A 26,278-nucleotide genomic window follows, 5' to 3' on the forward strand; every position below is an offset into this window, starting at 1 on the left:
TCTATCTGGTGGACGTTTCGCTGATTCCTCTGCTCCGTATTCCTGAATTCGTTATGAATTTGGAAGCTGCTATCGGCTGCGTCGATTCTATGGTTGAGTTGAATCAAGTGCTCCAAATCTCGGACTCGAACAATGGAGATCTTTGAACGATAGTGTGGGCGCATATTGTCCCACACCATTTCGAACTTCCGCCGTTTGGAGAGTGGTCTCGACAGCATCTTGTTTAGACGCTCTATCTCCGATACGAAAGCGCTGAAAGACTCGCCTCTGAGTTGCTTCCTCTCGTGGATTTTCTGCCGGATCCCTTGGTCTTGATTTGGATTTCCAAACCGAAACCTTATTTTCTCCTCGAAATCTTCCCAATCTTCAAACTCGTCCACGTACGTAAAGAACCAGTCCGAGGCTAAGCCTTCTAGGACTAAGTGTATATCTCGAAGCAGATTCTGCTGAGATACTCCTTCACGTGCAGCGATCTTCTTCAGCTTGTACAGGAAGTTTTCGACTGAAACTGTCCTGTTATCTCCCGAGAAAGAGAGCTTCCAATGTTCGATCCTTCGGATTTGTCGACCGTTCCTGTGCTGATAACCATCCGATGAATATGAACCTCTTGCGCTAAACCGATCATCGCTCGGTGTTCTGTTCCTCCGCTGTTCATGCATACGGTTCGGGTTAGACCTGTAATTCCTATTCCTACTCGGAATCTGGTTCGCTGTCGGAAACTGTTGGTTTGTTTGACGCACCTCCTCACATTCGCTGTCAGATTCGTCGGACCTTCCCTCAAGAGTCCTCGTTGCTCTGTGACGCTGACTACTGCCCAATTTGTGCCGGTGTGACCTGCGTTCCTCATCGTGCTGTTTCACCATTTCTGGTTCACTGATGCCGCTACCGATGTCATCTCGTTCCGTAATTGTCCTGATCAGACCAGTCGGCTCAGATTGCTTCCAATTTCGAGATCTCCGTTCATGGCCTTGGCTACCCTGTGTTCGCATCTGTTGAATAGCAGATTGGAGCTCACGAATCTTCTCCTGTAGTTCTTCGTATGTCGGTTGAGATGATTTTGGATCCTTAAAGTCATCGTCTGGTTTCGATTGCAACGGCAAGTTCTTGGGATATGCACCCAAATCCTTAGCAGTCTGATTCTCGTTACCTTGCAGTGTACCCGGGTTCGTTTTGCTCTCATCATCGCCTGGGTACTTATCGGTAACGGTGCGAAGAGTCTCTGAAATAGACCTAAGAAGTTCCCTCCTAGTGTTTTCTACTTCTTTGTCTGTAGTTTTCCCCCTTCGAACTCGCAAGTAGTAATGTTTTAATCGCGAGACTAGCCTAGGATCCCCTTCTTTCCCTTGCCATTCCTGTTGAATCAGTAGAACCCTATTCGAGATTATGTCTACCTCCTGCTCAAACCTGTAAGGTGATCTGTAATCCCTTCCCTCTTTTTGATCCGTTTGAAACAGTTTACGCAACAACCGCAATTTTGTTGGAATATCCTTGTCAGTTTCCTCTTTGTAATTTCGCAGAACCAGCTCATAATTTATTTCCTCATTAGTCAAATAATCAGCGTGTGGAAACGACATTTTTATAATTATTAGAGAATGTGCAAGGCTTATGAATAAAAAAATAACTACAAGTTCACTTTAAATGTCTATTTACAAAGAAAATTTTAGAACGGCACAAATTTGTACACAACATACAACTACGAATATTTCTTTCACACAACAAAATGCTTATAATTGTAATGATATAAATATGATAATATATATATATATGTGTGTGAATTATGTGTAAAAAAAATTATGAAAAGGATTATATATGAAAAATACCGCATACGATAATAAATAAATAATTTTGTATTGTGTATATGTTTTTTTATACTATTATGTGCAAAAAAACACAAAAAACGAAAGAAATTCTAAAAAATGTGCAATTGTCCAATAAGCGCCAAAAATTCGAGAAATGTGTCTGCCTTCTAAACGTTTGGGCGCCAAAATGTAGCACGTAAAATACGGCTAAAGGTTTTCCGTCTCCTGTTTCGTTCCCTGGCTCAAGAAACAGACGGCTTTAGCGCCACCTCCGAAGAGGACCGTCTGTCGAGTTATGTTTGCCCGGCAAGAAACCCAACCTCAGGGCGGGTTTGTTTTATAAGAGTCCAAATAGCAATTTAGGAAACGATACAGAAAACTCAAAGGAATAGTGGATCGAGATTTCTCAGTTATAGAGGTCGCCTTAAGCGATTCTCAAAAAATAGTTGATGTTGACCGTCGTTCTACCGACACAAAAAGACACCACTCACGAGTATCATCACTGGAAGAACTCACTAATTCAAATTTCCCTGTCCGCTTCAGACACGTGAGTGGAGAGACTGATTTCCCAGGCAGTCTATCCTGGCGTACAAAAAACAGAAAAAGAAACAGGTAGAACGACGCGAAACGTGAGAAATCTCGAAGACCAAAAAAACTGTTACAGGGAAAGCTCTAACATATTACAAAAATACATAATCTGGTTGAGAACAGCAAAAACATTTAGAAATTTATTCAAATTTGATAACCTAGGTTTTATTCATAATTGTGTGTTCCTTTCCCCTTCTACTTCTTCTTCCTACTTTCCCTAATGTGTGTGCGGATTTGCTAAACTAATTCTATCGACATTTATCGATCATCTTCTTCTTATCTTCGAGCTCGGTTATTGTGTGGAGTTTTAACGCATGCGCATGGTTAGTTTGGTTGGCTTGTACTCACGGACCCTTTTAGATGCTGCGATGAATGCCGCCGGCAAAGCAGAAGCGACGGCCGTTCAATGGGCTGGCAAAGCAGAAGTGCTGGACGAAGAATGGGATGGCAAAGCAGGATTCCGAAATTAGCACATCGACGATGGTGGTATTGCAACTGTCACTCCAAATACGGCAACGAACTGCGACTTTTTGGATTTACTCCATGATGAAGTGTCGCACGCCGGAAATTACGTGCGTCGGTGACGTATGACGCAGTTGACGACGGTGGGGATCGTCGGGGGCTTCACACGTGGCCTGTCCACGAGGTAATAGAAATGGTGGTGGCCGCTCTGTCGGAACGGTTTGTTCCCTTCCGGCTTTCCCCTCAAACCGGGACTTCTGAACGCTGAAGCGTGGGGTCGAGAGCAGCGTTTAGCTTGCAGATGCGGTGTGCCGAGCTTGGGCCGTAGATCGCTAGATTCCGATCCTAAATAAAAAGCCGTCGAACGGCTGTTCGACGCATTAACAAAAAAATTCTCCACACAACAAAAAAATCACAATTACCTTTTCTTATTCACAAACGCACACACAAACTAGCTTGACCGCACGTAACCTTTGAACTTGGCTAACGAACTTTACTATATTACAGAAAGGAACAAAAAGTAACATTAATTTTAATCTAAAAGACTTCTCACATTTTGAAACTATTACCAATTTAAACACACCGCGACACTAAAAATATTCACGCACTCTCGCCTCTTCCACGGTCCAGGTCAAAATGGACGAGTAGAGATTCTGAAAGTCCTCAGATAAGGTGTGATTTTACATCTTCGTGGACGGAAGTACGTAAAATCACCGAAGTAATTTCACGACCTTTTCAAACGACGATCCTCATCAACTACGAATGAGAACCGATTGAAGCGCTATCTCTTTCGCTACCATTCCATCTGAATGACCTGTATCGTTCCGTCTATTTTTGGACTCCGATCTATTTATAACGATCGTTAACGTTCGGGCTTGAACTTTGAACCTTAGGCTTATTCGTGTTTCGTGGTGTAGTGTGTAAGGCGACAGGGACTTTTATTTGATATAGTATTGGTAGAAGGCGACTTGTATGCGAGTTTTGTATGCGGTTTTGGAAAAGTGCATTTCATTTTGAACTGTGATATTGAATATCGCATATATTTAAGTGAACTATTGAATTTGTTAAATTTGACAATGAAATGATATATGATTAAATGAAAAATAATTTAACACGAATAATAAATTAACATTGAAGAACATGAAAAAACAATATAATTATGTAACAATTTATGTACATCTATATTTATATTGAATAAATCTTAAAATAATATTTACAAAAAAGTGACCATGCTACATTATCCTCTACTACGACTACGACGACTTTTCGAGGGATATTGTTAAGTTGGCGTTCTTCAACCTTTCAGCCACAACTTTCAGTAGTCTCAAATGCTCCTTCAAAGTTCAAGCCCGAACGTTAACGATCGTTATAAATAGATCGGAGTCCAAAAATAGACGGAACGATACAGGTCATTCAGATGGAATGGTAGCGAAAGAGATAGCGCTTCAATCGGTTCTCATTCGTAGTTGATGAGGATCGTCGTTTGAAAAGGTCGTGAAATTACTTCGGTGATTTTACGTACTTCCGTCCACGAAGATGTAAAATCACACCTTATCTGAGGACTTTCAGAATCTCTACTCGTCCATTTTGACCTGGACCGTGGAAGAGGCGAGAGTGCGTGAATATTTTTAGTGTCGCGGTGTGTTTAAATTGGTAATAGTTTCAAAATGTGAGAAGTCTTTTAGATTAAAATTAATGTTACTTTTTGTTCCTTTCTGTAATATAGTAAAGTTCGTTAGCCAAGTTCAAAGGTTACGTGCGGTCAAGCTAGTTTGTGTGTGCGTTTGTGAATAAGAAAAGGTAATTGTGATTTTTTTGTTGTGTGGAGAATTTTTTTGTTAATGCGTCGAACAGCCGTTCGACGGCTTTTTATTTAGGATCGGAATCTAGCGATCTACGGCCCAAGCTCGGCACACCGCATCTGCAAGCTAAACGCTGCTCTCGACCCCACGCTTCAGCGTTCAGAAGTCCCGGTTTGAGGGGAAAGCCGGAAGGGAACAAACCGTTCCGACAGAGCGGCCACCACCATTTCTATTACCTCGTGGACAGGCCACGTGTGAAGCCCCCGACGATCCCCACCGTCGTCAACTGCGTCATACGTCACCGACGCACGTAATTTCCGGCGTGCGACACTTCATCATGGAGTAAATCCAAAAAGTCGCAGTTCGTTGCCGTATTTGGAGTGACAGTTGCAATACCACCATCGTCGATGTGCTAATTTCGGAATCCTGCTTTGCCATCCCATTCTTCGTCCAGCACTTCTGCTTTGCCAGCCCATTGAACGGCCGTCGCTTCTGCTTTGCCGGCGGCATTCATCGCAGCATCTAAAAGGGTCCGTGAGTACAAGCCAACCAAACTAACCATGCGCATGCGTTAAAACTCCACACAATAACCGAGCTCGAAGATAAGAAGAAGATGATCGATAAATGTCGATAGAATTAGTTTAGCAAATCCGCACACACATTAGGGAAAGTAGGAAGAAGAAGTAGAAGGGGAAAGGAACACACAATTATGAATAAAACCTAGGTTATCAAATTTGAATAAATTTCTAAATGTTTTTGCTGTTCTCAACCAGATTATGTATTTTTGTAATATGTTAGAGCTTTCCCTGTAACAGTTTTTTTGGTCTTCGAGATTTCTCACGTTTCGCGTCGTTCTACCTGTTTCTTTTTCTGTTTTTTGTACGCCAGGATAGACTGCCTGGGAAATCAGTCTCTCCACTCACGTGTCTGAAGCGGACAGGGAAATTTGAATTAGTGAGTTCTTCCAGTGATGATACTCGTGAGTGGTGTCTTTTTGTGTCGGTAGAACGACGGTCAACATCAACTATTTTTTGAGAATCGCTTAAGGCGACCTCTATAACTGAGAAATCTCGATCCACTATTCCTTTGAGTTTTCTGTATCGTTTCCTAAATTGCTATTTGGACTCTTATAAAACAAACCCGCCCTGAGGTTGGGTTTCTTGCCGGGCAAACATAACTCGACAGACGGTCCTCTTCGGAGGTGGCGCTAAAGCCGTCTGTTTCTTGAGCCAGGGAACGAAACAGGAGACGGAAAACCTTTAGCCGTATTTTACGTGCTACAGCTCCTAAGAACCCTAAGCTGAGAAGCAGGCTCTGTCCCAGTGAGGACGTAATGCCAAGAAGAAGAAGAAGAAGAAAAATGCATATAAAACATTAACTGTTTTTGTCACTTGAAGCTAAAGTTTTTGAAACTTTGGGCGTTTTTGTTGAAACACAGCTTGGTGAATATACTTTTATTGCTGCCTATTTGCCTTTTCAATGCTCTGAGCAGCAAGTTAATTTGCTCCAATCTAACTTACGAAAATTGACTCTCAATAAGTCAAACTTTTTTGTCATTGGTGACTTTAATGCCAAACATCGGTCATGGAATAATTCGCCAAGTAATTCCAACGGCAAAATTTTATTTGATGAGTGCTCTTCAGGATATTTACCCTGATGCAATACCCTGATAGACCTACATGTTTTTCCTCTTCTAGAAACATTTCTACGATTGATTTGGTCTTAACCGACTCTAGTCATCTTTGTAGCCAACTGATTACTCATGCTGATTTTGATTCTGATCATGTCCCAGTTTTATTTCAAATATCCCATGAAGCGATTCTCAATCCTATCAGCTCCACTTTCAATTATTTTGGAGCCGACTGGAATATGTATGAAACATATATTGACTCTAATCTTGATGTTAACATTTCTTTACAAACAAAACTTGATATTGACAATGCTCTTGAAACTTTAACAAATTCCATTGTTGAATCCAGGAGCATTGGAATATGAAGTAAAATTTGAATCCGTGATTATAGACGATAAGATCACAAGACTCTTGATCCGTCTTAACAACGTGAGGAAAAGGCAATTCATACGCACTCGCAATCCTGGTATCCATCTTGCCAGCTTAGCTTAGATTGACTACACATATCAATGGTTGCTATTCCGTGATTGACCGAAGTCAGTAAAAATGCACAAAGAATCAACTAGAAGTTCGGCTGGGATTGGCCATAATCTTCTTCAGTGTGCATAATTCAGTGCCTCTATTTATACATGGTCAATAACGGCGCCGGCCACGTCCTTGCAGTCAGGTGGGATTGGGGGAAGGAATGTTAGTGTGTAACCTTTGCTATTTGGAGACCGTGTTTGCCTCTGCATCTCCATAAAGGTTACTGGGAGGGATGTTTGTTAATGGGAAGGATCGTTGGGTCACAGGATTCACTTTGATAAGCGATTAGACCATGATAAATAATTATTTGTGAGATATAAACATGCTTATATGTAAATAAAATATTTTCATTTGATATGAACAATATCTATGTAGAGAAAAAATATGCCGACACTTGAGGTGACGAACCTTTCAAAGTTTGTTGAATAAAGTGAACCTTTCGGAAGTCTACACTTGAAGTGTCGAACCATTCAAAGTTTTATTTTTAATTACAAAAATAAAGGTAAAATGAAGGTGTATTGAATAAAAAAAAAAATTAGACATAAATAATTTATGAATCAGAGTTTATGTCGACACTCACAGTGACGAACCATTCATATTTTTTTGAAACATCATATTTACATCTCACCGTTGTAACGATTAACGGTACAGTCATACATATTTTATAGATTAGGAACAGTAGCATGAAACGAGCTCACCAATTGATCCGTCATCATTAAGCAGCAACAATCCTCTTTCAGCTTCAGTCGTTTGCTCGGCTATATAAAAGCACTCAGAGAAAATAGCGACATGTTTGATCCTGCCCTCATCGCCGGCCCCCGCAGGAGCAAGCGTCAAGGTCGGAAGATCAAACACAACTAAGCAATCGCGGTTTTTTTTCACTTTCACTTGACCGACGCGCGACATGTTTGATCCTGCCTTCATCGCCGGCCCCCGCAGGAGCAAGCGTCAAGGTCAAAGGATCAAACACAACTCCCAATCCTGGTATCCATCTTGCCATGCTATAAAATCTTTGACAGAAGCTGACTATCACCACTGAACTGAAACTCGAAAATAAATCCTTAGTAACCCATCACTCACTGAAATAATTTTCGTTACTATTCTGTCACTTAAACTAAAATCTTATTTCGATTTGCATAGATAATGCTTTAATCGCTTAATAATCATTCCCTTTTGTTTTTTAGACTTAGATCATGGCCGAAATACCTTTTTGAGCAGCATGCCAAATCATTGAAACAATATAGTACGGTACAACATTTCCGTAAATATAATGAAAATCAGTCAGCTAGTGTGTAATTTCAACAAGCAAAAGCAAAAGCAAACCTCCTCTTCCCTGTCAGCATACGACCAAAGCTCCCATCGGAGCACGCTATGTTTAAACCAGCAGATTATGCAAATCGAATGTCTCCGGGTTTTTTCCGCTAAATATCAGTATTTGGTCTATAATTTCATAATCGGAAAGTTATAAAATATTATATCGGTGAAATTTTTCCCATACATTTTGTATGGGCTGAAATGTGTAGGAAAACGTGATTTTCATTGACTTTCATAGTCTGTTTATGAAAAAAAAGAAAGGTGGAAAAAATCAAAATTTCACCGATGGTATTTTTAAAAACCTTTCGATTATGAATATATACTGACCTCTAGTGGAAAAAAAATCCGAGGTACATCCGATTTGCATAATCTGCTGGTTTAGACATAGCGTGCGGGGTTGATTACCTGATCTTCTCCAAGGTTACTCGTGTCCCGGCCAGTACCACGAGGAGGTAGGGATAGGAGTTTCTAGACAAGAGGCTAAGGACCACACAAAGGGGTCTATTTTATTTTATATTTTTATGCAGGTACGCGAGGTACCAATGGTATGCCATGCCCGGACATTTACCGTGCAATGTTTGATCCATATTTTTTGTTTCAAAAATTTATAAGCCTTGGTCTTGCGAAATTCAAAGAGCTAAGCCAGGCCTTTTATACTTCTCCTTCAAGTTGTTGGGTTGTATGGTCAACCAACTTATTTAAGCCTAAAATAAAATAAAGAGTTCTTCAATAACGAATAAGATTATTTCCGCAATTTCTAACAAAATTTTCATTTCATTAACAGAAAGAAAAACAATGAAATTTGACTATTCGTCAAGGCATGCTGAGGATATATTTCCAAGTTTCAGTTCAGTGCTGATAGTCAGCATCTGTCAACTATTTTATAGCATATTGTTTTTATGGCGAGCGTAAAAAGCTGGATAAAAATTATATGGCAGGATCTGCAGAGAGAAATTGAAGAACGATTTTCACAATTAAGAAATTAAAATGTTGAAAATAAAATTCCTCAATCCTGGCTCTAAGCCCTTTTGGAAATTATCTAAAATTTTGCAAAAACCTCAGAAGCCAATACCGACATTGAAAGAGGAAAACAAATTATTACTAACTAATTGCGAAAAAGCTCAAAAACTAGCTATGCAGTTTGAAAGCGCGCACAATTTTAATTTAGGATTAGTCCAATTGAAAATCAAATTACTCAGGACTTCGAAAATATTCTCAATCAAGAGAACGTTTTCGAAAATGCCTGTGAGACTGATTTGGAAGAAGTGAGAACTATAATTAGAAAAAATTAAAAATAGAAAGCTCCTGGCGATGATGGAATTTTCTACATCCTCATCAAGAAACTTTCAGAAAAAAAGCTTATCATTTTTAGTCGATATATTTAACAAATGTTTTCAATTAGCATATTTTCCTGACAAATGGAAATATGCTAAGGTTGTTCCAATTTTAAAACCAGACAAAAATCCTGCAGAAGCTTCTAGCTATCGTCCAATCAGTTTGCTTTCTTCCATCAGTAAACTTTTTGAAATAGTCATTTTGAACAGAATGATGGCCCACATCAACGAAAATTCAATTTTTGCCAATGAACAGTTCGGACTCCGCCATGGACATTCGACTACTCATCAACTTTTACGTGTAACAAATTTGATCCGTTCCAACAAATCTGAAGGCTATTCTACTGGTCTTGCTCTTCTAGACATAGAAAAAGCATTCGACAGTGTTTGGCATGAAGGTTTGATCGTAAAATTAAAAAACTTTAATTTTCCAACATACATTTTTAGAATAATTCAAAGTTATCTGTCAAATCGTACACTTCAGTTTAATTATCAGAAATCCAGATCTGAAAGACTTCCTGTAAAAGCATTTTGGGACCAATATTATACAATATTTTCACATCTGACTTACCTCAGTTACCTCAGGGATGTCAAAAATCCTTGTTTGCGGATGACACAGGCCTTTCCGTCGAAGGACGAAGTCTGCGTGTCATTTGTAGTCGATTGCAAAAAAGTTTGGTTATTTTTTCTTCATACTTGCAAAAATGGAAGATTTCTCCTAATGCTTCCAAAACTCAACTAGTAATATTCCCACATAAACCAAAAGCTCTTTATTTGAAACCTTCAAGTAGACATGTTGTCACGATGAGAAGGGTTCCAATAAATTGGTCAGATGAAGTTAAGTATCTAGGGCTCATGCTAGATAAGAATTTTACTTTAAAAAATCACATTGAGGGCATTCGAGCCAAATGTAATAAATATGTGAAATGTCTATATCCTCTTATTAATAGAAAAACAAAACTTTGTCTTAAGAACAAGCTTTTGATATTCAAACACATTTTCAGGCCAGTCAAGTTGTATGCTGTACCAATATGGACTAGCTGTTGTAATACCAGGAAAAAAGCTCTGAAGAGAATACAAAATAAAATTTTGAAAATGATACTGAGGCTTCCTCCCTGGTATAGTACCAATGATTTACATAGAATATCCAATGTTGAAACATTGGAACAAATGTCATATAAAATCATTAATAATTCGTTGCAATCTTCTATTGCCATGATTAATGCGTTATATGTTTAGGTTAAGTTAGGTTAAGTAAATTAAAATCGTTATTTTTTTTTCTCTTATAAGCAGGTAAAATCAACTCACCTGTAAAAAATCTGAACTGCTACGGCAAATGAAATGATATATGTTGTTAAAAAAAATGTTAATAAATTCTTAAATTTGTTTTACCAAATTAGGATGATAGTGTTTTCTAATAACACAGAACACCTAGATATAAGAAATGAATGTAATGTTTGCAATGAAACTAATAAAGAAATAAAAAAAAGGCAATTTCAACGCATTCCCTGCTATGAAAATTATATGGCAGGATTTGCAGAAAGAAATCAAGAAACGTTTTGCACAATTAAGAAACAAAAATTTTGAAAATAAGGTTTCTCAATTGAACCCTAGCTCTAAGCCCTTTTGGAAATTATCTAAAATCTTGAAAAAACCTCAGAAGCCAATTATTACTAACTAATTGCGAAAAAGCTCAAAAACTTGTTATGCAGTTTGAAAGCGCACAATTTTAATTAAGTACCTACTAGTCCAATTGAAAATCAAGTTACTCAGGGCTTTGAAAACATTCTCAATCAACAGGACGTTTTCGAAAATTCCTGAGAGACTGATTTGGAAGAAGTGAGAACTATTATTAAAAAAATTCAAAAATATGAAAACTCCTGGCGGTTATGGAGTTTTCTACATCCTCACCAAGAAAATTTGAGAAAGTAGCTTATCATTTATTCATTAGTACCAATTTTAAAACCAAACAAAAATCCTGCAGAAGCTTCTAGCTATCGTCCATCAGTTTGCTTTCTTCCATCAGTGAACTTTTTGAAATAGTCATTTTGAACAGAATGATGGCCCACATCAACGAAAATTCAATTTTTGCCAATGAACAGTTCGGATTTCGCCATGGACATTCGACCACTCATCAACTTTTACGTGTAACAAATTTGATTCGTTCCAACAAATGTGAAGGCTATTCTACTGGTCTTGCTCTTCTATATATATAAAAAGCATCCGACAGCGTTTGGCATGAAGGCTTGATTATAAAATTAAAAAAAAAAACTTTAATTTTCCAACATACATTGTTACAATAATTCAAAGTTATCTGTCAAATCGTACACTTCAGGGTAATTATCAGAACACCAGGTCTGAAATACTTCATGTCATTCAGCTGGTGTTCCTCAAGGCAGCATTTTGGGACCAATATTATACAATATTTTCACATCTGACTTAGCTCAGTTACCTCAAGGATGTCAAAAATCTTTGTTTGCGGATGACACAGGCCTCTCCGCCAAAGGACGAAGTCTGCGTGTCATCTGTAGTCGATTGCAAATAAGTTTGGATATTTTTTCTTGCATACTTGCAAAAATGGAAGATTTCCCCTAATGCTTCCAAAACTCAACTAATAATATTTCCACATTAACCCAAAGCTCTTTATTTGAAACCTTCAAGTAGACATGTTGTCACGATGAGAGGGGTTCCAATAAATTGGTCAAATGAAGTTAAATATCTAGGGCTCATGCTAGAAAAGCAAAATGCAACAAATATGTAAAATGTCTCTATCCCCTTATTAATAGAAAACCGAAACTTTGTCTTAAAAATAAGCTTTTGATATTCAAACAAATTTTCAGGCCTGCCATGTTGTAAGCTGTACCAATATGGACTAGTTATTGTAATACCTGAAAGAAAGCTCTGCAGAGGATTCAAAATAAAATTTTGAAAATGATTCTGAGGCTTCCTCCCTGGTATAGTACTAATCTGAGAGAGACTCGCGAAGAGGGAAAATATTAACGTCATATGCAGCCCAGATTCTGCTGCCACGAAACGTCAAATGCAGCCCGTCATTTTTATGGCTGTAAAAGTGTAAAGTATTATATTCAAAATAAACTATTATAAAAATACCTCAATCAGCGGAGCAGTTTTTCCAAAGAGGCTGATAAATCAAAACACAAGACTATTTATTTATAATGTCTGCTACGTTTGCTGGCATGAAATTTCACTCAACATGCCGTTTATGCTTCGGTGTGATGCAAACGCAATAGCTTTCTGCTGAGATGGCCATGTGAGAGCTTGAACGGCTTGCGCAAGATTGATGTAAACACCGAGTGTAATAAGAAAAAAACTCAGCAATCGCAGAAAAAGATGACCGTCTCCGCGAGTCTCGTCTCAGGTACCGTTTTGTCTCAAATTCCGAACAGACTCATATTCCGAACACTCGGTTTTTGTATGGCTATGAGCAGGGTTGCGATGGATCTTCTTCGTGAACAATGATCGACGCATCTTCGCGATCCAACATTCGCCAAAATTCGTTTTTCATTTTTGCGTCACGAAGAGCATCGCAAAAAGCGAACGGATGCAACGTCGAAGAAGCAAAATGAACACACCGATAAGTGGTTCGCGAAGCCTCTCCCCTCGTAGGATTCATTTATCCACGTGCTGTTCATTCTCGTGATTCATTGCAAGGTTGCTTCTTCTCGTAAAGCCAAGCAAACACTCCACGCTAAGCCAGCTCCACGCAGCGCATGTGTTAAAACTACACAGAATAAGGCAACCAATGCAGAACTAGCTGACTGAGTGAAAATTCTGAGTAGGTCGCACTAATTCTGTGAGTTGCCGACGTTTTCGCCTTCGGCTGTCCGAGATCGATGGAAAGGGAACTGTCAATGATATCCCGCGTGGCAGCAAACAGTTGGCCGTTGGTAAGATGGGGAGTTTTCTGAGATGTTTTCAAGCGAAAAGCCGGAAGGTGGTCGCAAATGCGAAAGTTTTTTCCCCATTTGCTTCCGCTATTCAAATGAAAAAATCTCTGAAAATCTTTAAAATTGGAATGTTTTTTTTTTTAATGTTTTCAGAAGCAAAACAAAAATGGAAACGAATTCCGCATTCCAAGCGTTCCTCCTCTGTGCGCAATTCACTCATTCAGTTTTGTTTACCACCGTTTGCACAAAACTGTGTACAGCCCCTTTACACAGAATCTGTGCTGCACGAAAAGAGGCCAATTTTGTGCGCTCGGCACTCATTTTTGAGCGGAGCAAGTTTAGCGTGATTGTTGCAAGCCCACATGAAGATGATCGAAATGAATATTTTTCTGTTCTTCGCGAAGAGCAGGCGGCGTGGATCGTACCGTTCACATTACCAAGCGATGGAAAATCACCCGATGATAGCGTCTGGAGAAACAGCGATCCGACAATGAAACACGAACGAATGAAGCGCCCGAATGGTTGTTTGTGTTTATTCGCAGATTCTGTTTTGATGCCTACGAAAATTCATCGTGCCTCGCGTTTCCGATCGTTGTTCAGCAACATTGGCTATGAGGTTGAAATGTTTCGCTGAAATATGTCACCAAATTATCAGAAAATAGCAGTCACTTGCAACTCAATTTTAACGTCTGCAAACCTATTTTATACCTCGGGAGTAGTGATGATTCTCTAGTTCGAGGTCAGTAAAAGTAGCTAAAATAAATTTATTTCCGAAATTATTCATTTGGACACGTTTTATTCATGCTGTTCGGAATTTTAATCAAGGTGTTCGGAATATGAGACAGAATCAACACAGTGTTCGGCATTTGGATCAAAATGTTGTTCCAAACTTTTACGTAAAAACAATACTAAACAAGTTTGAACAAACATTTTTAACGGCACTCTCAACAGTTAACAGTTAGACTTTATGAAGAAATTAGAATTTACACGAATATCAGCTAATTTATGCCTACCAGATGCAGTTGAAGTCACTGTTGGTCTTGAGTGTTCGGAATATGAGTCAAAACGGTACTAATGAGTTACATAGAATATCCGATGTTGAAACATTGGAACAAATGTCAAATAAAATAATTAATAATTTTAGACAAAAATCGTTGCAATCATCTATTACCACAATTAATGCGTTATATATTTAGGTTAAGTAGATTGAAAGGTGAAATCAACTCACCTGTAAAAATTCATAACTACTACGCAAATAAAATGTGATATGTTGTCAACAAAAAACCCTTAATTTTATTATACCAAATTAGGAAGATAGTGTTGTCTAATAACACAGAACACCTAGATATAAGAAATGAATGTAATGTATGGAATGATACTGATAAAGAAATAAAAAAACACATATTGGATCCAGATCCATAGTAAATAGTTATTCAGATTACAGTGAATCCGAGGTGGTCATTTTCACACGTGTCGTATGCAACATTAAGTGTAAACCTCTGCAGATCCAATTATAACTTTCGTTGCTTTTTGTCGGATTCTAGAGCAAACGTACATTCTCAAGTTTCTATTTAACGGAAGGATGCTTTAAGTTACCTTGAAAGTATGCATAATGCTACCTTTACCTTTTTGGCAACGGTACAATCTATCGATCTAACGTCGTGCACTTATATCCTACCAGGGCCGTACATTTTCATTTCATTGAAAGCATTTTCAGTCCCCAACTGACTGACTCAAGCTTGCCTTTCATTTGAAACTCTACTGTTTCGTTTCAATCCGACAAACCTTTCCTTTCATCACAGCAAGCGTACTCTTTCATTTCTTTCTTGCTGCCTGTGCATCGCGCGTCATAAATCAGAGCCTCACCGCAGCGAGCTGGTCTTTCAATCGGTAGTCTCTAAATTTAGGAGCTGATTAATTCAAATGAAGGACGTGGTGGCCCGCATAGATTTTAATTTATTACTTAACATGTTACATACATTATTGTTGCGAAAAATAGGTAAAATTCAATTTTAAACATTTTGATGGATTTCAATGAAATCAAATGAAACGAAATGCCTCTTTCATTTAACTTTTCCTTGTTCGTTGCTTTCAATCGGGCAACGAAACGAATGAGTGTGGAACGAAGAACGAAGCGACGCAGTTGTTCGTCACCATCGAGACGACACAACCAAGCCTTCGTGTTTCACAAAATGCTTTCGAAAATGCACAGCCCTGCCTACTATGCTTTTGTGCATTTTAGGTTAAATTAAAATTCATCCTCATCAAAATTCCGAACGAATCTCAACGTGGTCTAAATGAATCCTCAACAGAGAACATGCTTTGTCAGTTTCAAGTTTATCAACGAGACTCACATATAGTGAAGTATATAGTACTCCAACTGAAATGCTATTCTATGCCAAAAGTACAGCAATTGCACATGTATACATTTTGCAGCTTGGTTTGTTCTCTAGTTGTCGTCCCAGCTCTCATACCATCTCTCTCTGTGAGTGACGACGTTCCGGTTAATTTTTTGGCATGCACGCAGATTTCATCCCGCCACCACACTTTGGTGATATGTGTCTCTGTTAAATTTCGCTTTATAATGGCAAATCAATACAGACCGGAAATTGTTTCAGCTCTTTCGACTTTGACCCATCGTCCCACGACCCAGTCGATGATTTGCAGCCTCAGAATCAGTCGAGTGAGGACCAGCGCCGACAACAGTCGCAACATCTGCCATCGTCGCCCGCAAAACAACCGCAGCCTCAGCCGTTGACCACGTTTACGTCGGCCAAACCGAACCCTTCGCCGTCTTCTGCAGTTTCGTCCCCTAAATCCCATCAACCGATGAACTGGAACCGAAGTGATGCAACCAAGGCTCTGCTAGTGGAAGCAAAGGCCATTGAACTGCTCAAGTCTCCGAATGTGCTGGTGCTGCGTTTTCCCGATCCGGAATTAAACAAGGAAATAGTTCAAGGCTATTCGACTTCTATCGAGAACGTGGTTTTCCATCGGCCTTCAACACCGCGGTAGGTAAATTAGCATGTTGTGTTTTACAGTGCGTTGCGCATCTTTGTGACCGTGTTCATATTTAGAGTTTGGGTTCACTGATTTATATAACGGTGCAGTGAAATGGTTCAATCTTAAGTGTTTATCTATCCTATGAAATATTTAATAAATAATGATGTCTTTAATTTTCAGTTTAGTTGTTTTTCGACGTTTCATTCGTGCATATGATAAAAAAATACACAAATAAATACATGATGTGTAATAAAAGATGAAAGACTTGAAGTCAATAAATTACGTTACCCCGTTTTTGAAGTCTCTATTTAAAACTACAAAAATTAATTCTACAGAGAATACCACTGCACATCCTTAATAGGGAGTACATTATCAAACAGCATCCATGAAACCAGTTCGATTCTATGTTTAAAATAACTGATTAATTACGAGTTGAAAAGTTTGCAACATTGTTGCCTCCTGTACCGTGCTGCATCAATATCCGGACGCTTAAGAGGCATCAATTGTTGCAACTTAATTTTCGACACATTATTGTCTTATCTAATTAAAGTGTGATTTTCATACAATACTCTAGGCTCCAATATTCATGGAAACGATGAAAATTTTTGCGAAAATGGAAAAAATAGCATGTAAATCGCGGATATAATGAAGAATGTTGTGTTCTTAAACCCGGACACATGAATCGATAAGCCGGACACTTATGAATCAAAACCCGGACAGCTTCAATTAAATTGACCATTTCTACACGAATCTCATCAGAATAAACATTGTTACAGATAGAAAATAACTTTTCTGAGAACACAGTACTTGCATTTGGTATATCATACACTAGTGCCGTGTAGTGTCGGTAGTGGTTGTCTCAACTGGCTAAGAATAACACTACGGATTGCCTGATCCTGTAGTAAAAATCTACTAATCAGGTAACCCCAATCCCAAGGTGTGATGCGACCCGTGCTGATGGATGAATGGTTGAGGGGGTTTAAAATATGCTCAATCGCTAACGGAGCCTGGAGAGCACCAGGGCGAACTCTCCAGCATGTAGCTCTTACTGCATTATGGCGGGGCAATGATGCAGCGGACCGTTATTCCCCAGCGACTCGTGGGAACAAATATGAGTACAAATCAAAACAACAACAATCTTGAAGGTGTCGACTGCCTCTCTCAGTCGGAGCCAATGGTAGTGGAGGACGTGCAGAGCAATACTGAGCTAACCGAAGAGCAGTTACTCGCAAGTTCACAGGAGGATATGCTTACCGATGCAACCGAAGTAAGCAACAAAATCCAAAACGGATCCTTCATATCATCCGAACAACGCGAATGACCAACAGACGACAAAAATAAACCTCACGAGAGGACAAAGGAAGAAGTTTAAAGCACTGATGCAGAGCAGCGTGAGTCGATCTGAAGCCCTCATTCAACTTGGGAAGGGCAAAGATGAGCTAGCTTCCTCTAAACGTGGCAGGACGGACCTAGACAACTCGGCTACCAGTGAGGACGTCCCCAAGCAGAAACGAACCAAGAAACGCCTGGATCCCAGAGATCGAGCTGAGCAATCCAACCACGATGGCCCAATGGCTCAGCAGTCAAGTGACGGTCACCAAAATAGTGGAGAAAACCAAACGGCTGGTCATAGCTACAGTGACATGACCAATCGTAGGAAGGTCGGAGTTGTTCCGAAACACTTTCCCACATCCCATCTTTCCACGACTCAGCTTGATGCTCTTCAGGAGGCCCTGCTGCTAAAAGTGGAGAAACAGCGTAATGAGCCGATGAAACCAAAATTCTGCAACCTGCTCTACAAGTCTGGATACATGGTTCTTGTCTGCAAGGATCTCGAGACTGCAGACTGGGTAAAAGAAATAACTCCTTCACTCATCCCTTGGGAAGGTGCCGAGTTGGAAGCAATGGACGAGGAGAAAATTCAGCGTCCAGAACCAATTCGTGCGTTCTTTCCACAAAGTGCAAAATACTGTGATGAGCGCATAAAAACGCTCATCGAGAGTCAAAACAAGATCACAACCTCTAGTTGGCGTATTCTCCAAAGAAGCACACCAAACGATATCCATGTCGAGTGGATATTTACGGTTGATGGGCCGTCTATGGCGAACCTAACAAAATCCAACTTTATCCTCAACTATCGCTTTGGCGAAATACAGCTGAGAAAAATAAAGGGCAAAACCACTCAGTCGAACGAAAATTCAACTAATAGGGTGCCCCAAGAGAAATCTAAGGCAGCCTCTAGCAAAAACCCACAATCAAACCCCATTAAAAAGGCCAGTCTGCCTGTCTCTAAAGATTCAAGCTCCAACCAAACTCCTAGCTCTAGCGGTGGCAGATTGGTGCCATCTAAGAGCAGTGGATCATTCAAGTGAATCTCCATCATGCTCGAAGCGCAACGGATGTGCTTTGCCGGAGATTCACAAAAGAACTGTTCACTGTGGCTCTTATCCAGGAGCCATGGGTCAACCAATCTCGAATACAGGGTATTCATGTAAACTCATGCAAGTTGGTATATGATGACAGCCAGCTCTCTCCAAGAGCAGCTATTCTAATACGCAATGACACTAAATGCTTTCCAATTACAGAATTCATTAAACGCGACATCGTAGCAGTCAGGGTGGAGGTTCCTACCGCTAGAGGGAAGGCTGATATCGTCATGGTCTCGGCTTATTTTCCAGGCGACGCGGAAGATGTTCCTCCTCCAGAGATTGCTGCGCTAACCTCTTACTGTGAAACAAAAAACATTCCCCTTGTCATCGGATGTGACGCGAATGCGCATCACACTGTATGGGGAAGTACAAATATAAATCCTCGAGGTGAGTACCTTTTACAGTTTCTATCCTCAAACAACATAGACATATGTAACACAGGTGACAAGCCTACATATGAAAACGCCATACGACAGGAAGTGCTGGATCTGACTTTATGTAGTCAGTCCATCTCCCACAAAATAACAAACTGGCATGTTTCTGATGAAATATCTATGTCAGACCACAAACACATAGTCTTTGAATGGGAAGGGGGTCTAACTATTGCAAAATCGTTTAAAGATCCTAAGAAGACTGATTGGGAAACCTATTCAGCCACTCTCCGATCCGAAGACTACATCATAAATCCTAATATCAAAACAGTACTAGAGTTAGAAATGGCTTCTGACTCTATAAAAACCAAAATTCTTAATGCATATCAAGAAAGCTGTCCGACTAAAACTGTTAGGTCGAGCAGAGATGTTCCTTGGTGGAACAACCATCTTGAAAAGCTTAGGAAAACTGCACGGAGGGAGTTCAACCGTGCCAAACGCTCTACTGATTGGAGCCTATACCGAAAGGCTCTGACAGACTACAACAAGGAAATAAGGCTAGCTAAGCGGAAATCATGGGTCCTCATGTGTGAAAGCATTGAGAAGACTCCCGTAGCTGACAGACTTCAAAAAACTCTATCGAAAGACCACTCCAATGGTCTGGGAACTCTCCGAAAGACTGACGGTTCGCTCACTGTGGATCCCACAGAAACACTGAGTGAAATGCTGAGGACTCACTTCCCTGATTCAATCCCTGACGCGATCGTGAACGCTAATGGCAACAGACATGGCGTCTCTGGTCAACAAGAGCTCCTGTCATGGGACTCAAGTACCAAAAGAGACGCATTGAAGGTTGCCAAAGAAGCCTTTACGCGAGCAAGGGTGGAAAGGGCAGTGAGATCCTTTGAGCCATTCAAATCTGCTGGCATGGATGGAATTTTCCCAGCGCTTATCCAGAAAGAGGAGCAAACGCTTATTCCTCCCATGATAGAGATTTTTAAGGCCAGTTTAGTCTTAGGACATATTCCAGATGACTGGCGTCAAGTTCGAGTTGTCTTTATCCCGAAGCCGGGAAAAAAAGACAAAACCAATCCCAAAGCATACAGACCGATAAGTCTGTCGTCAGTGATGCTTAAAATAATGGAAAAGGTCTTAGGAGAGTTCATAAATTCAAAATTTATGGAAGCAATGCCTCTTTCCAAATACCAATTCGCTTACCAAAGTGGAAAATCTACGATCTCAGCACTACACATGCTAGTCAACAAGATCGAGAAAACTTTTCATGCAAAGGAAATCGCCATCGTGGCATTTCTTGACATTGAGGGTGCATTCGATAACGCTTCCTATTCGTCTATAGTGTCAGAAATGCATAGGAGGAAATTTGACCCATGCATTGCTACCTGGGTACATGCTATCCCAACTAACAATTTTAGCGCTATAAGCCAAGATTATTTGCTTTGCGCTGTATAACAGTTGAATTGAAGCAGCGAACGCAGCAAAAAATGAAAGCTGTCAAAAATAGAATGATAAGCGTTAATACAGCTGTAACGCAAACGTTTTGCAGCTACAAATCTTAGCTGAATAAATTTCGTCAGTTATCGCTTTTGCTGCTTTCACTCAGCTGTAACTCAACACCGTAAAAGATAGCAACCTAATGATGTGGAATAAAACTCGCCATCATCAATCCGGCTGCTTCTATACAATATGATTTGTTATGCTGCTCAATATATATTTAAGAAGCGCTTTGTCGTTAGTTATACAGCGAGCATACAGCAGTATGCTGTAAAACAACAACTTGTGGCGCATCTACTCAGCTTATTGGATGTAAACATTGCGTTTGACGTTTCGCACCCTTTTACAGCCTGATGAAGCGGTGTAAGCGCGGCTATGGCATCTTTTACGATCATTATAAAATATTGTGTGAACCGTTTTCGATGTAGAACAAAACGGTGTGTTTTCTTTGCCTTTCGATATAGACTGTGGTGGCAACAAGGACAGCGTCGAGACTTGTGGATGCAGAGATCGTAGGTTCGATTCCGAGCGGTGGCAGGTAACGTTGGGGACATTAAATTCAGATACTTATGATATGAATTCCGGAAGCTGTGAAACAGCTTGAAAATAAAATTTAATCGATAATACAGCGAAGCTGTATAATAATTATTCAACAGTTGCGAAATGGTTGAGAAAGCGCCTTCCGAAGATGTTACACAGCTACTTGTCGTATAACTGTCGAGATAGAGCAATGATCGGTATGAATAAGAGCTGCCAACACAGCTTAAAAGTAGCTGAGTAGATTCGCCAGATTTGTTGGTAAAAGAATCGCATAGAAGCTTTCGTTCGTATGTACAACGCCTTTACTCAGCATAAAGCCGTATAAAGAGGGCCTAGAGAATGTTTACATTTGCACTAATCACAGACAAACAGACGTAACACTTAGAACAAATGTCGATCAAAATCATAGTCACGAGGACATGTACGCCCAATGCTAAAATTGGTGTGTTTGGCCGATAGGCCAACAGATGGCGGTAGTGTGCAAACGTCAAACACGAACAAAAACGATGCGAGCGCTGCGGGTGGTGGATCGGCCACCTACCATATTTTTGAACCGACCGTTAAAAAGGTTGTCGATGGCCAATGGTGAGAGTGTGACGTCTGTTTGTCTGTGCACTAATGTTAGTTGGGATGCTAGCAAATCGCCGAATCTCATCCGAGTTGAGCGGATCGTGCGCCACTGTCATGGCCACAAAGGGGTGTCCTCAAGGAGGGGTACTTTCACCTTTGCTATGGTCTCTAGTGGTGGATGATCTACTTAATAGCCTGGAAAAAAGAGGATTCGAGGTTGTTGGCTACGCTGATGATGTTGTCATCATTGTACGCGGCAAATTTGAAAGCGTTGTCCTTGCAAGAATGCAATCAGCTCTCGATTACACGCTCTCCTGGTGTCTGAAAGAGAAACTGGGGATAAATCCTTCAAAAACTACGATTGTTCCTTTCACAAAGCGCAGAAAGGTACAGCTGCAACCTCTTTTCCTTAATCAAACACAATTGGTTTACTCAAATGAAGTCAAATACCTTGGCATTACGCTTGATGCTAAACTCAATTGGAACACACATCTTCAAAACATGGTAAATAAAGGTCTCAATTCTCTGTGGGTCTGCTCAAAGACCTGTGGTAAAAAGTGGGGCCTAAAACCTTATATGATCATGTGGATATATAAAACCATCGTTCGGCCTAGAAAAGCCTACGCTTCCCTTGTTTGGTGGCCAAAAACAAGCGAGGTTACGGCTAGAGCCAAGCTGAACAAAATCCAACGCGCCGCGTGCGTCGCCATTACTGGTGCAGTTCGCAGCACCCCTTCATTCGCCCTAGATGCATTGCTTAATCTGCCCCGGCTAGATCAATTCATAAAGCTGGATGCTGAGAAAAGCGCTCTGAGGCTAAAACGATCAATAAACCTTCTGCCAGGTGATTTAACCGGTCACCTAAGCATACTAAACGAATTTTCTATAAATCCAATTGTAGAAAAATGCAGTGACTGGATGGAAATGGTTGTGAATTATGACATATCATATACGGTGTTCATTCCTTCTCGCCAAGAGTGGCAAGAAGGTGGACCGAGTATTCCTCCAGGTTCAATCAAATTCTACACTGATGGATCGAGAATGAACAAACGTTCTGGATCTGGAGTGCACGGACCAAGAACCGAAATCTCTGTCCCTCTCGGACAGTGGCCTACAGTTTTTCAGGCTGAAGTGTATGCTATCATTGAATGTGTGCAGCTCAGCATAAAGAGGAATTACAGAAATGCCACAATCTGTATTATCTCCGACAGCCAAGCAGCTCTTCATGCTCTGAAAGCTTACACTTTTAACTCAAAATTAGTGTGGGAATGTGCTCTTGCTCTAAAAACCCTAGCCATCCGCAATCGAGTTAAACTATATTGGATCCCCGGGCATACGGGTCTAGAGGGTAATGAAATTGCCGATGAGCTAGCCAGGAATGGATCGGCCAATACATTCATTGGTCCTGAGCCATTCTTTGGCATATCAAACTGCTCACTAAATATTGAACTGAACAGCTGGTTGTCCAGGCAAATTATATCCAATTGGAAAACAGTTTCCAATGCGAATCAATCTAAAAGATTCGTCACAATTAATTCGAAACAAACATAAAAACTCATTGGTCTCAACAAAAGGGACCTCAGCACCTACACCGGTCTTATAACTGGACACTGCCCCAGCAGATACCATTTACAAAAGATCGGAGCCATCCAAAACCCAAATTGCCGTTTCTGTAGTGAAACGTGCGAAACCTCACAACACCTTCTCTGCTCCTGCAGTGCACATATACAACGAAGATCCAAAATATTTGGCAAGCCCTTTTTGGAGCCGGCCGATATTTGGAACGCATCTCCCAGGGAAGTGGTCTGCTTTATCAGGCTGATCGTACCAGATTGGGGGATTCACAATGCTGCAACTTAGGACTTCTGCCCATCAATGGCAGATGGCCAAAAGTTCAGTCACCGCGCAAAGTATTCCGGTGGCGTTCCCGCCACTGAGGGTCTTTGTAAAAGCAAAAGGGTATACCGTTTTGATTCATATTACGGACACTTAAGGCCTCAGTGAAGTATAACCCAGCTTGGACCATACAAAATAAATCATTCTGTATGATTTTTTAACGTTATCGAGCGTCGGAAGCCCTTAACTTTCGGATGGTGGGTAAAGAATACGCGTCCGCAACTTGAATAATTTTAAATAAATCAAAACGTGTGGCCTTTTCATGATTCTTATTCCGGACGCTCCCTCATTTTTGCCTCATATTCCGGACGCTTTGATTCGAATTACGGACAGCTCATGATAATCATTAATGGAACAGTCAAATCATCAATTGAAATCGTTCAACCACTTAAGAGACGTCTAAGGTAGTTGGGCATTATAAATTTGCAATGATATTTATGGAAAAACCTAATAAAACGAGCCTCGAAAATGAGAACTTTTGGACGGCGAAAATTGAAACATTTCGTGTGAAATGTTTCCCATACAAACGAGAGTGTCCGGAATTTGAAGCTGTCCGTAATATGAATCAAAACGGTATCACAATAGTTCTAAAAAATATGGACGCAGTGATCTCACACCCGACAGAAGGAGGATCATACACTATAAAAGCACAACTTAAGAAGAAATTTGTTATTTTTACCTGTATTCCTTACCAGCGGTTCGATGCTACATCTATGCTGCAGCGTTACTGAAATAATCATGTTTTTATCAGGTTTTCTGTGCATAATTATTGTCTTATCACTGATTATATTGTTTTTAACTTTAACTTCAATTTTTCTACGAATACGCTTGACAAATATTCGTTTACACTGCAGATATGCGACGACATCACCTTGTGTCCGGCTATATAAACACTGGATCACTAAGCCGGACAGCATATTTTTGTTCTTAAAATGATTAAATTACACGTAAAATCACCACTTTCACTTATAAAAATTAACAATCTATCATCACATTCAGCATCCCGAACAAAACTAGTAGATAAACTATAATTTTTCCACACTTCCACGAATGAACCAACGCCGGTGAATTAGTCCAAAACCACACAACCAAAACTAAAGCTTACTAGATTGCAAATTATTAGTAAATGATGAAATGAGAATAAATCTATAAATACGTGAAAATATTACCAGATAATTGTAGATTGTCATCGTTAAAGTAATGAATATTGAAAGAGTGTCCGGATATTGGTGCCGTCCGGATTTTGATTCATCACGGTAATTGTCAAGACAATTTTTCATTTGATTGTACCGTGGTGAATCAAAATCCGGACGGTACCAATATCCGGACACTGATAGTATTTAGCAAATTAAATATAAAATTAAACAATAAATGTAGGTTTGTAATTTATATTCATAGCTTTCAATATTACTCTTCATTTTAACTCATGGTTTCATCTAGTAATTCTTTGCAATAAAATATTAAAAATAAAAACAAAGCGGCCCCACCAGTTGAATGTCGTTCCTCCAAAGCACCAAATCCAATAGTGAAGTTTTCGACAAGAACGTTAGCTACTTTCGACTTACGATGAAGCTACGCAATCATGCAATTATAATATTGTACGTCTCTGAAAAGTGTTCGGAATAATAGCGTTGGAGTGTAGTGCACGAAAGAGTGGAAAACTTGTGCAAATAAGCATGTTCGGTCTGAAACTAGGCTGCCTCGAACGCTGTCCGGATTTATAGCCTAGTGATCATTAATCCGGACGCATCGAAAAACCTTATATTTATTGAGCTTTAGGAAAATATTATAATGTGAATTGGTGTAAAACTGTACAATAACAAAACAAAAAGTGTAACAAGTTACCAGATAATGGATTTACGCAAGAAAAGTATTAATATTGAGGATCATTTCAGTGAACCCAAACTGCAGGCTGTTGGCACGGGGTGCAGGTAAAACTATAGTAATTTTCTTCAACGTTTTGGCCTTTCATATATTTTTAAGCATATGAATGCATCGAATTCTATTGCATTGAAGATTTTAGGTTTGAGTTATATGTCTTTTATTAGTTTTTCATATGTTATGACTTCCCAAACGCTACTGTCCGGATTTCGATTCAAAAACGTCCGGCATTTTGGTGCATGTGTCCGGATTTAAGAACACGACATGCTTCAGTAATGTAACGTTTTACATGTTATATTTGTATTTTTAACTATTTTTTTGGTCCATGATACAAAGCTTAGACGTGTACCTATGTGAATAACAATAACACTAGTTCTAAATGTGGCAGAAACATGTTTAAAATAGCGTTTGAACTTTCGGCGTTGCTTAAGTGTCCGGATAATGATGCATCACGGTACCTTAATCCGCGAAAGTTGAGACAAACGGTTGTGAGCATGCTTGCTTTGATGTTTGTCTTTCTTCTATTTTGATGACAATTTGATTCACTGGTTTCTGCAGATTTTCTTCTAGCAATTTTACCAGTAGAGTAAAGTGGGGCAAAAGTTCGAGTGGGGCAAGAGTTTCTTTTTAAGATTTCTAGCTCAAATCAAATCAAAACATAGAAATGTCATGGTGGTTCGAATGCTATTCAAGTAAGAGACTTTCACTCCAAGT

At 39.8% G+C, this 26,278-nt stretch overlaps 1 protein-coding gene across 3 annotated transcripts in view; it reads left to right on the plus strand.

The window, feature by feature from the left end:
* The window catches only part of LOC5568462, a 97,401-nt gene that overhangs the window by 46,216 nt on the left and 24,907 nt on the right, over positions 1 to 26,278 (plus strand). For 2 of the 3 annotated variants that reach the window (XM_021843686.1, XM_021843684.1), the window contains one exon: positions 15,981 to 16,373. The exons of the other annotated variant lie outside the window; for it this stretch is intronic. In XM_021843686.1, the coding sequence (XP_021699378.1) occupies positions 16,192 to 16,373 (182 nt within the window). In that variant the 5' untranslated portion in view covers positions 15,981 to 16,191. The remainder of the gene's footprint in view (positions 1 to 15,980; positions 16,374 to 26,278) is intronic. 3 annotated transcript variants of the gene reach the window in all.

Source organism: Aedes aegypti, chromosome 2 (genome assembly GCF_002204515.2).
Source record: "Aedes aegypti strain LVP_AGWG chromosome 2, AaegL5.0 Primary Assembly, whole genome shotgun sequence".
NCBI classification, from domain to species: domain Eukaryota; kingdom Metazoa; phylum Arthropoda; class Insecta; order Diptera; family Culicidae; genus Aedes; species Aedes aegypti.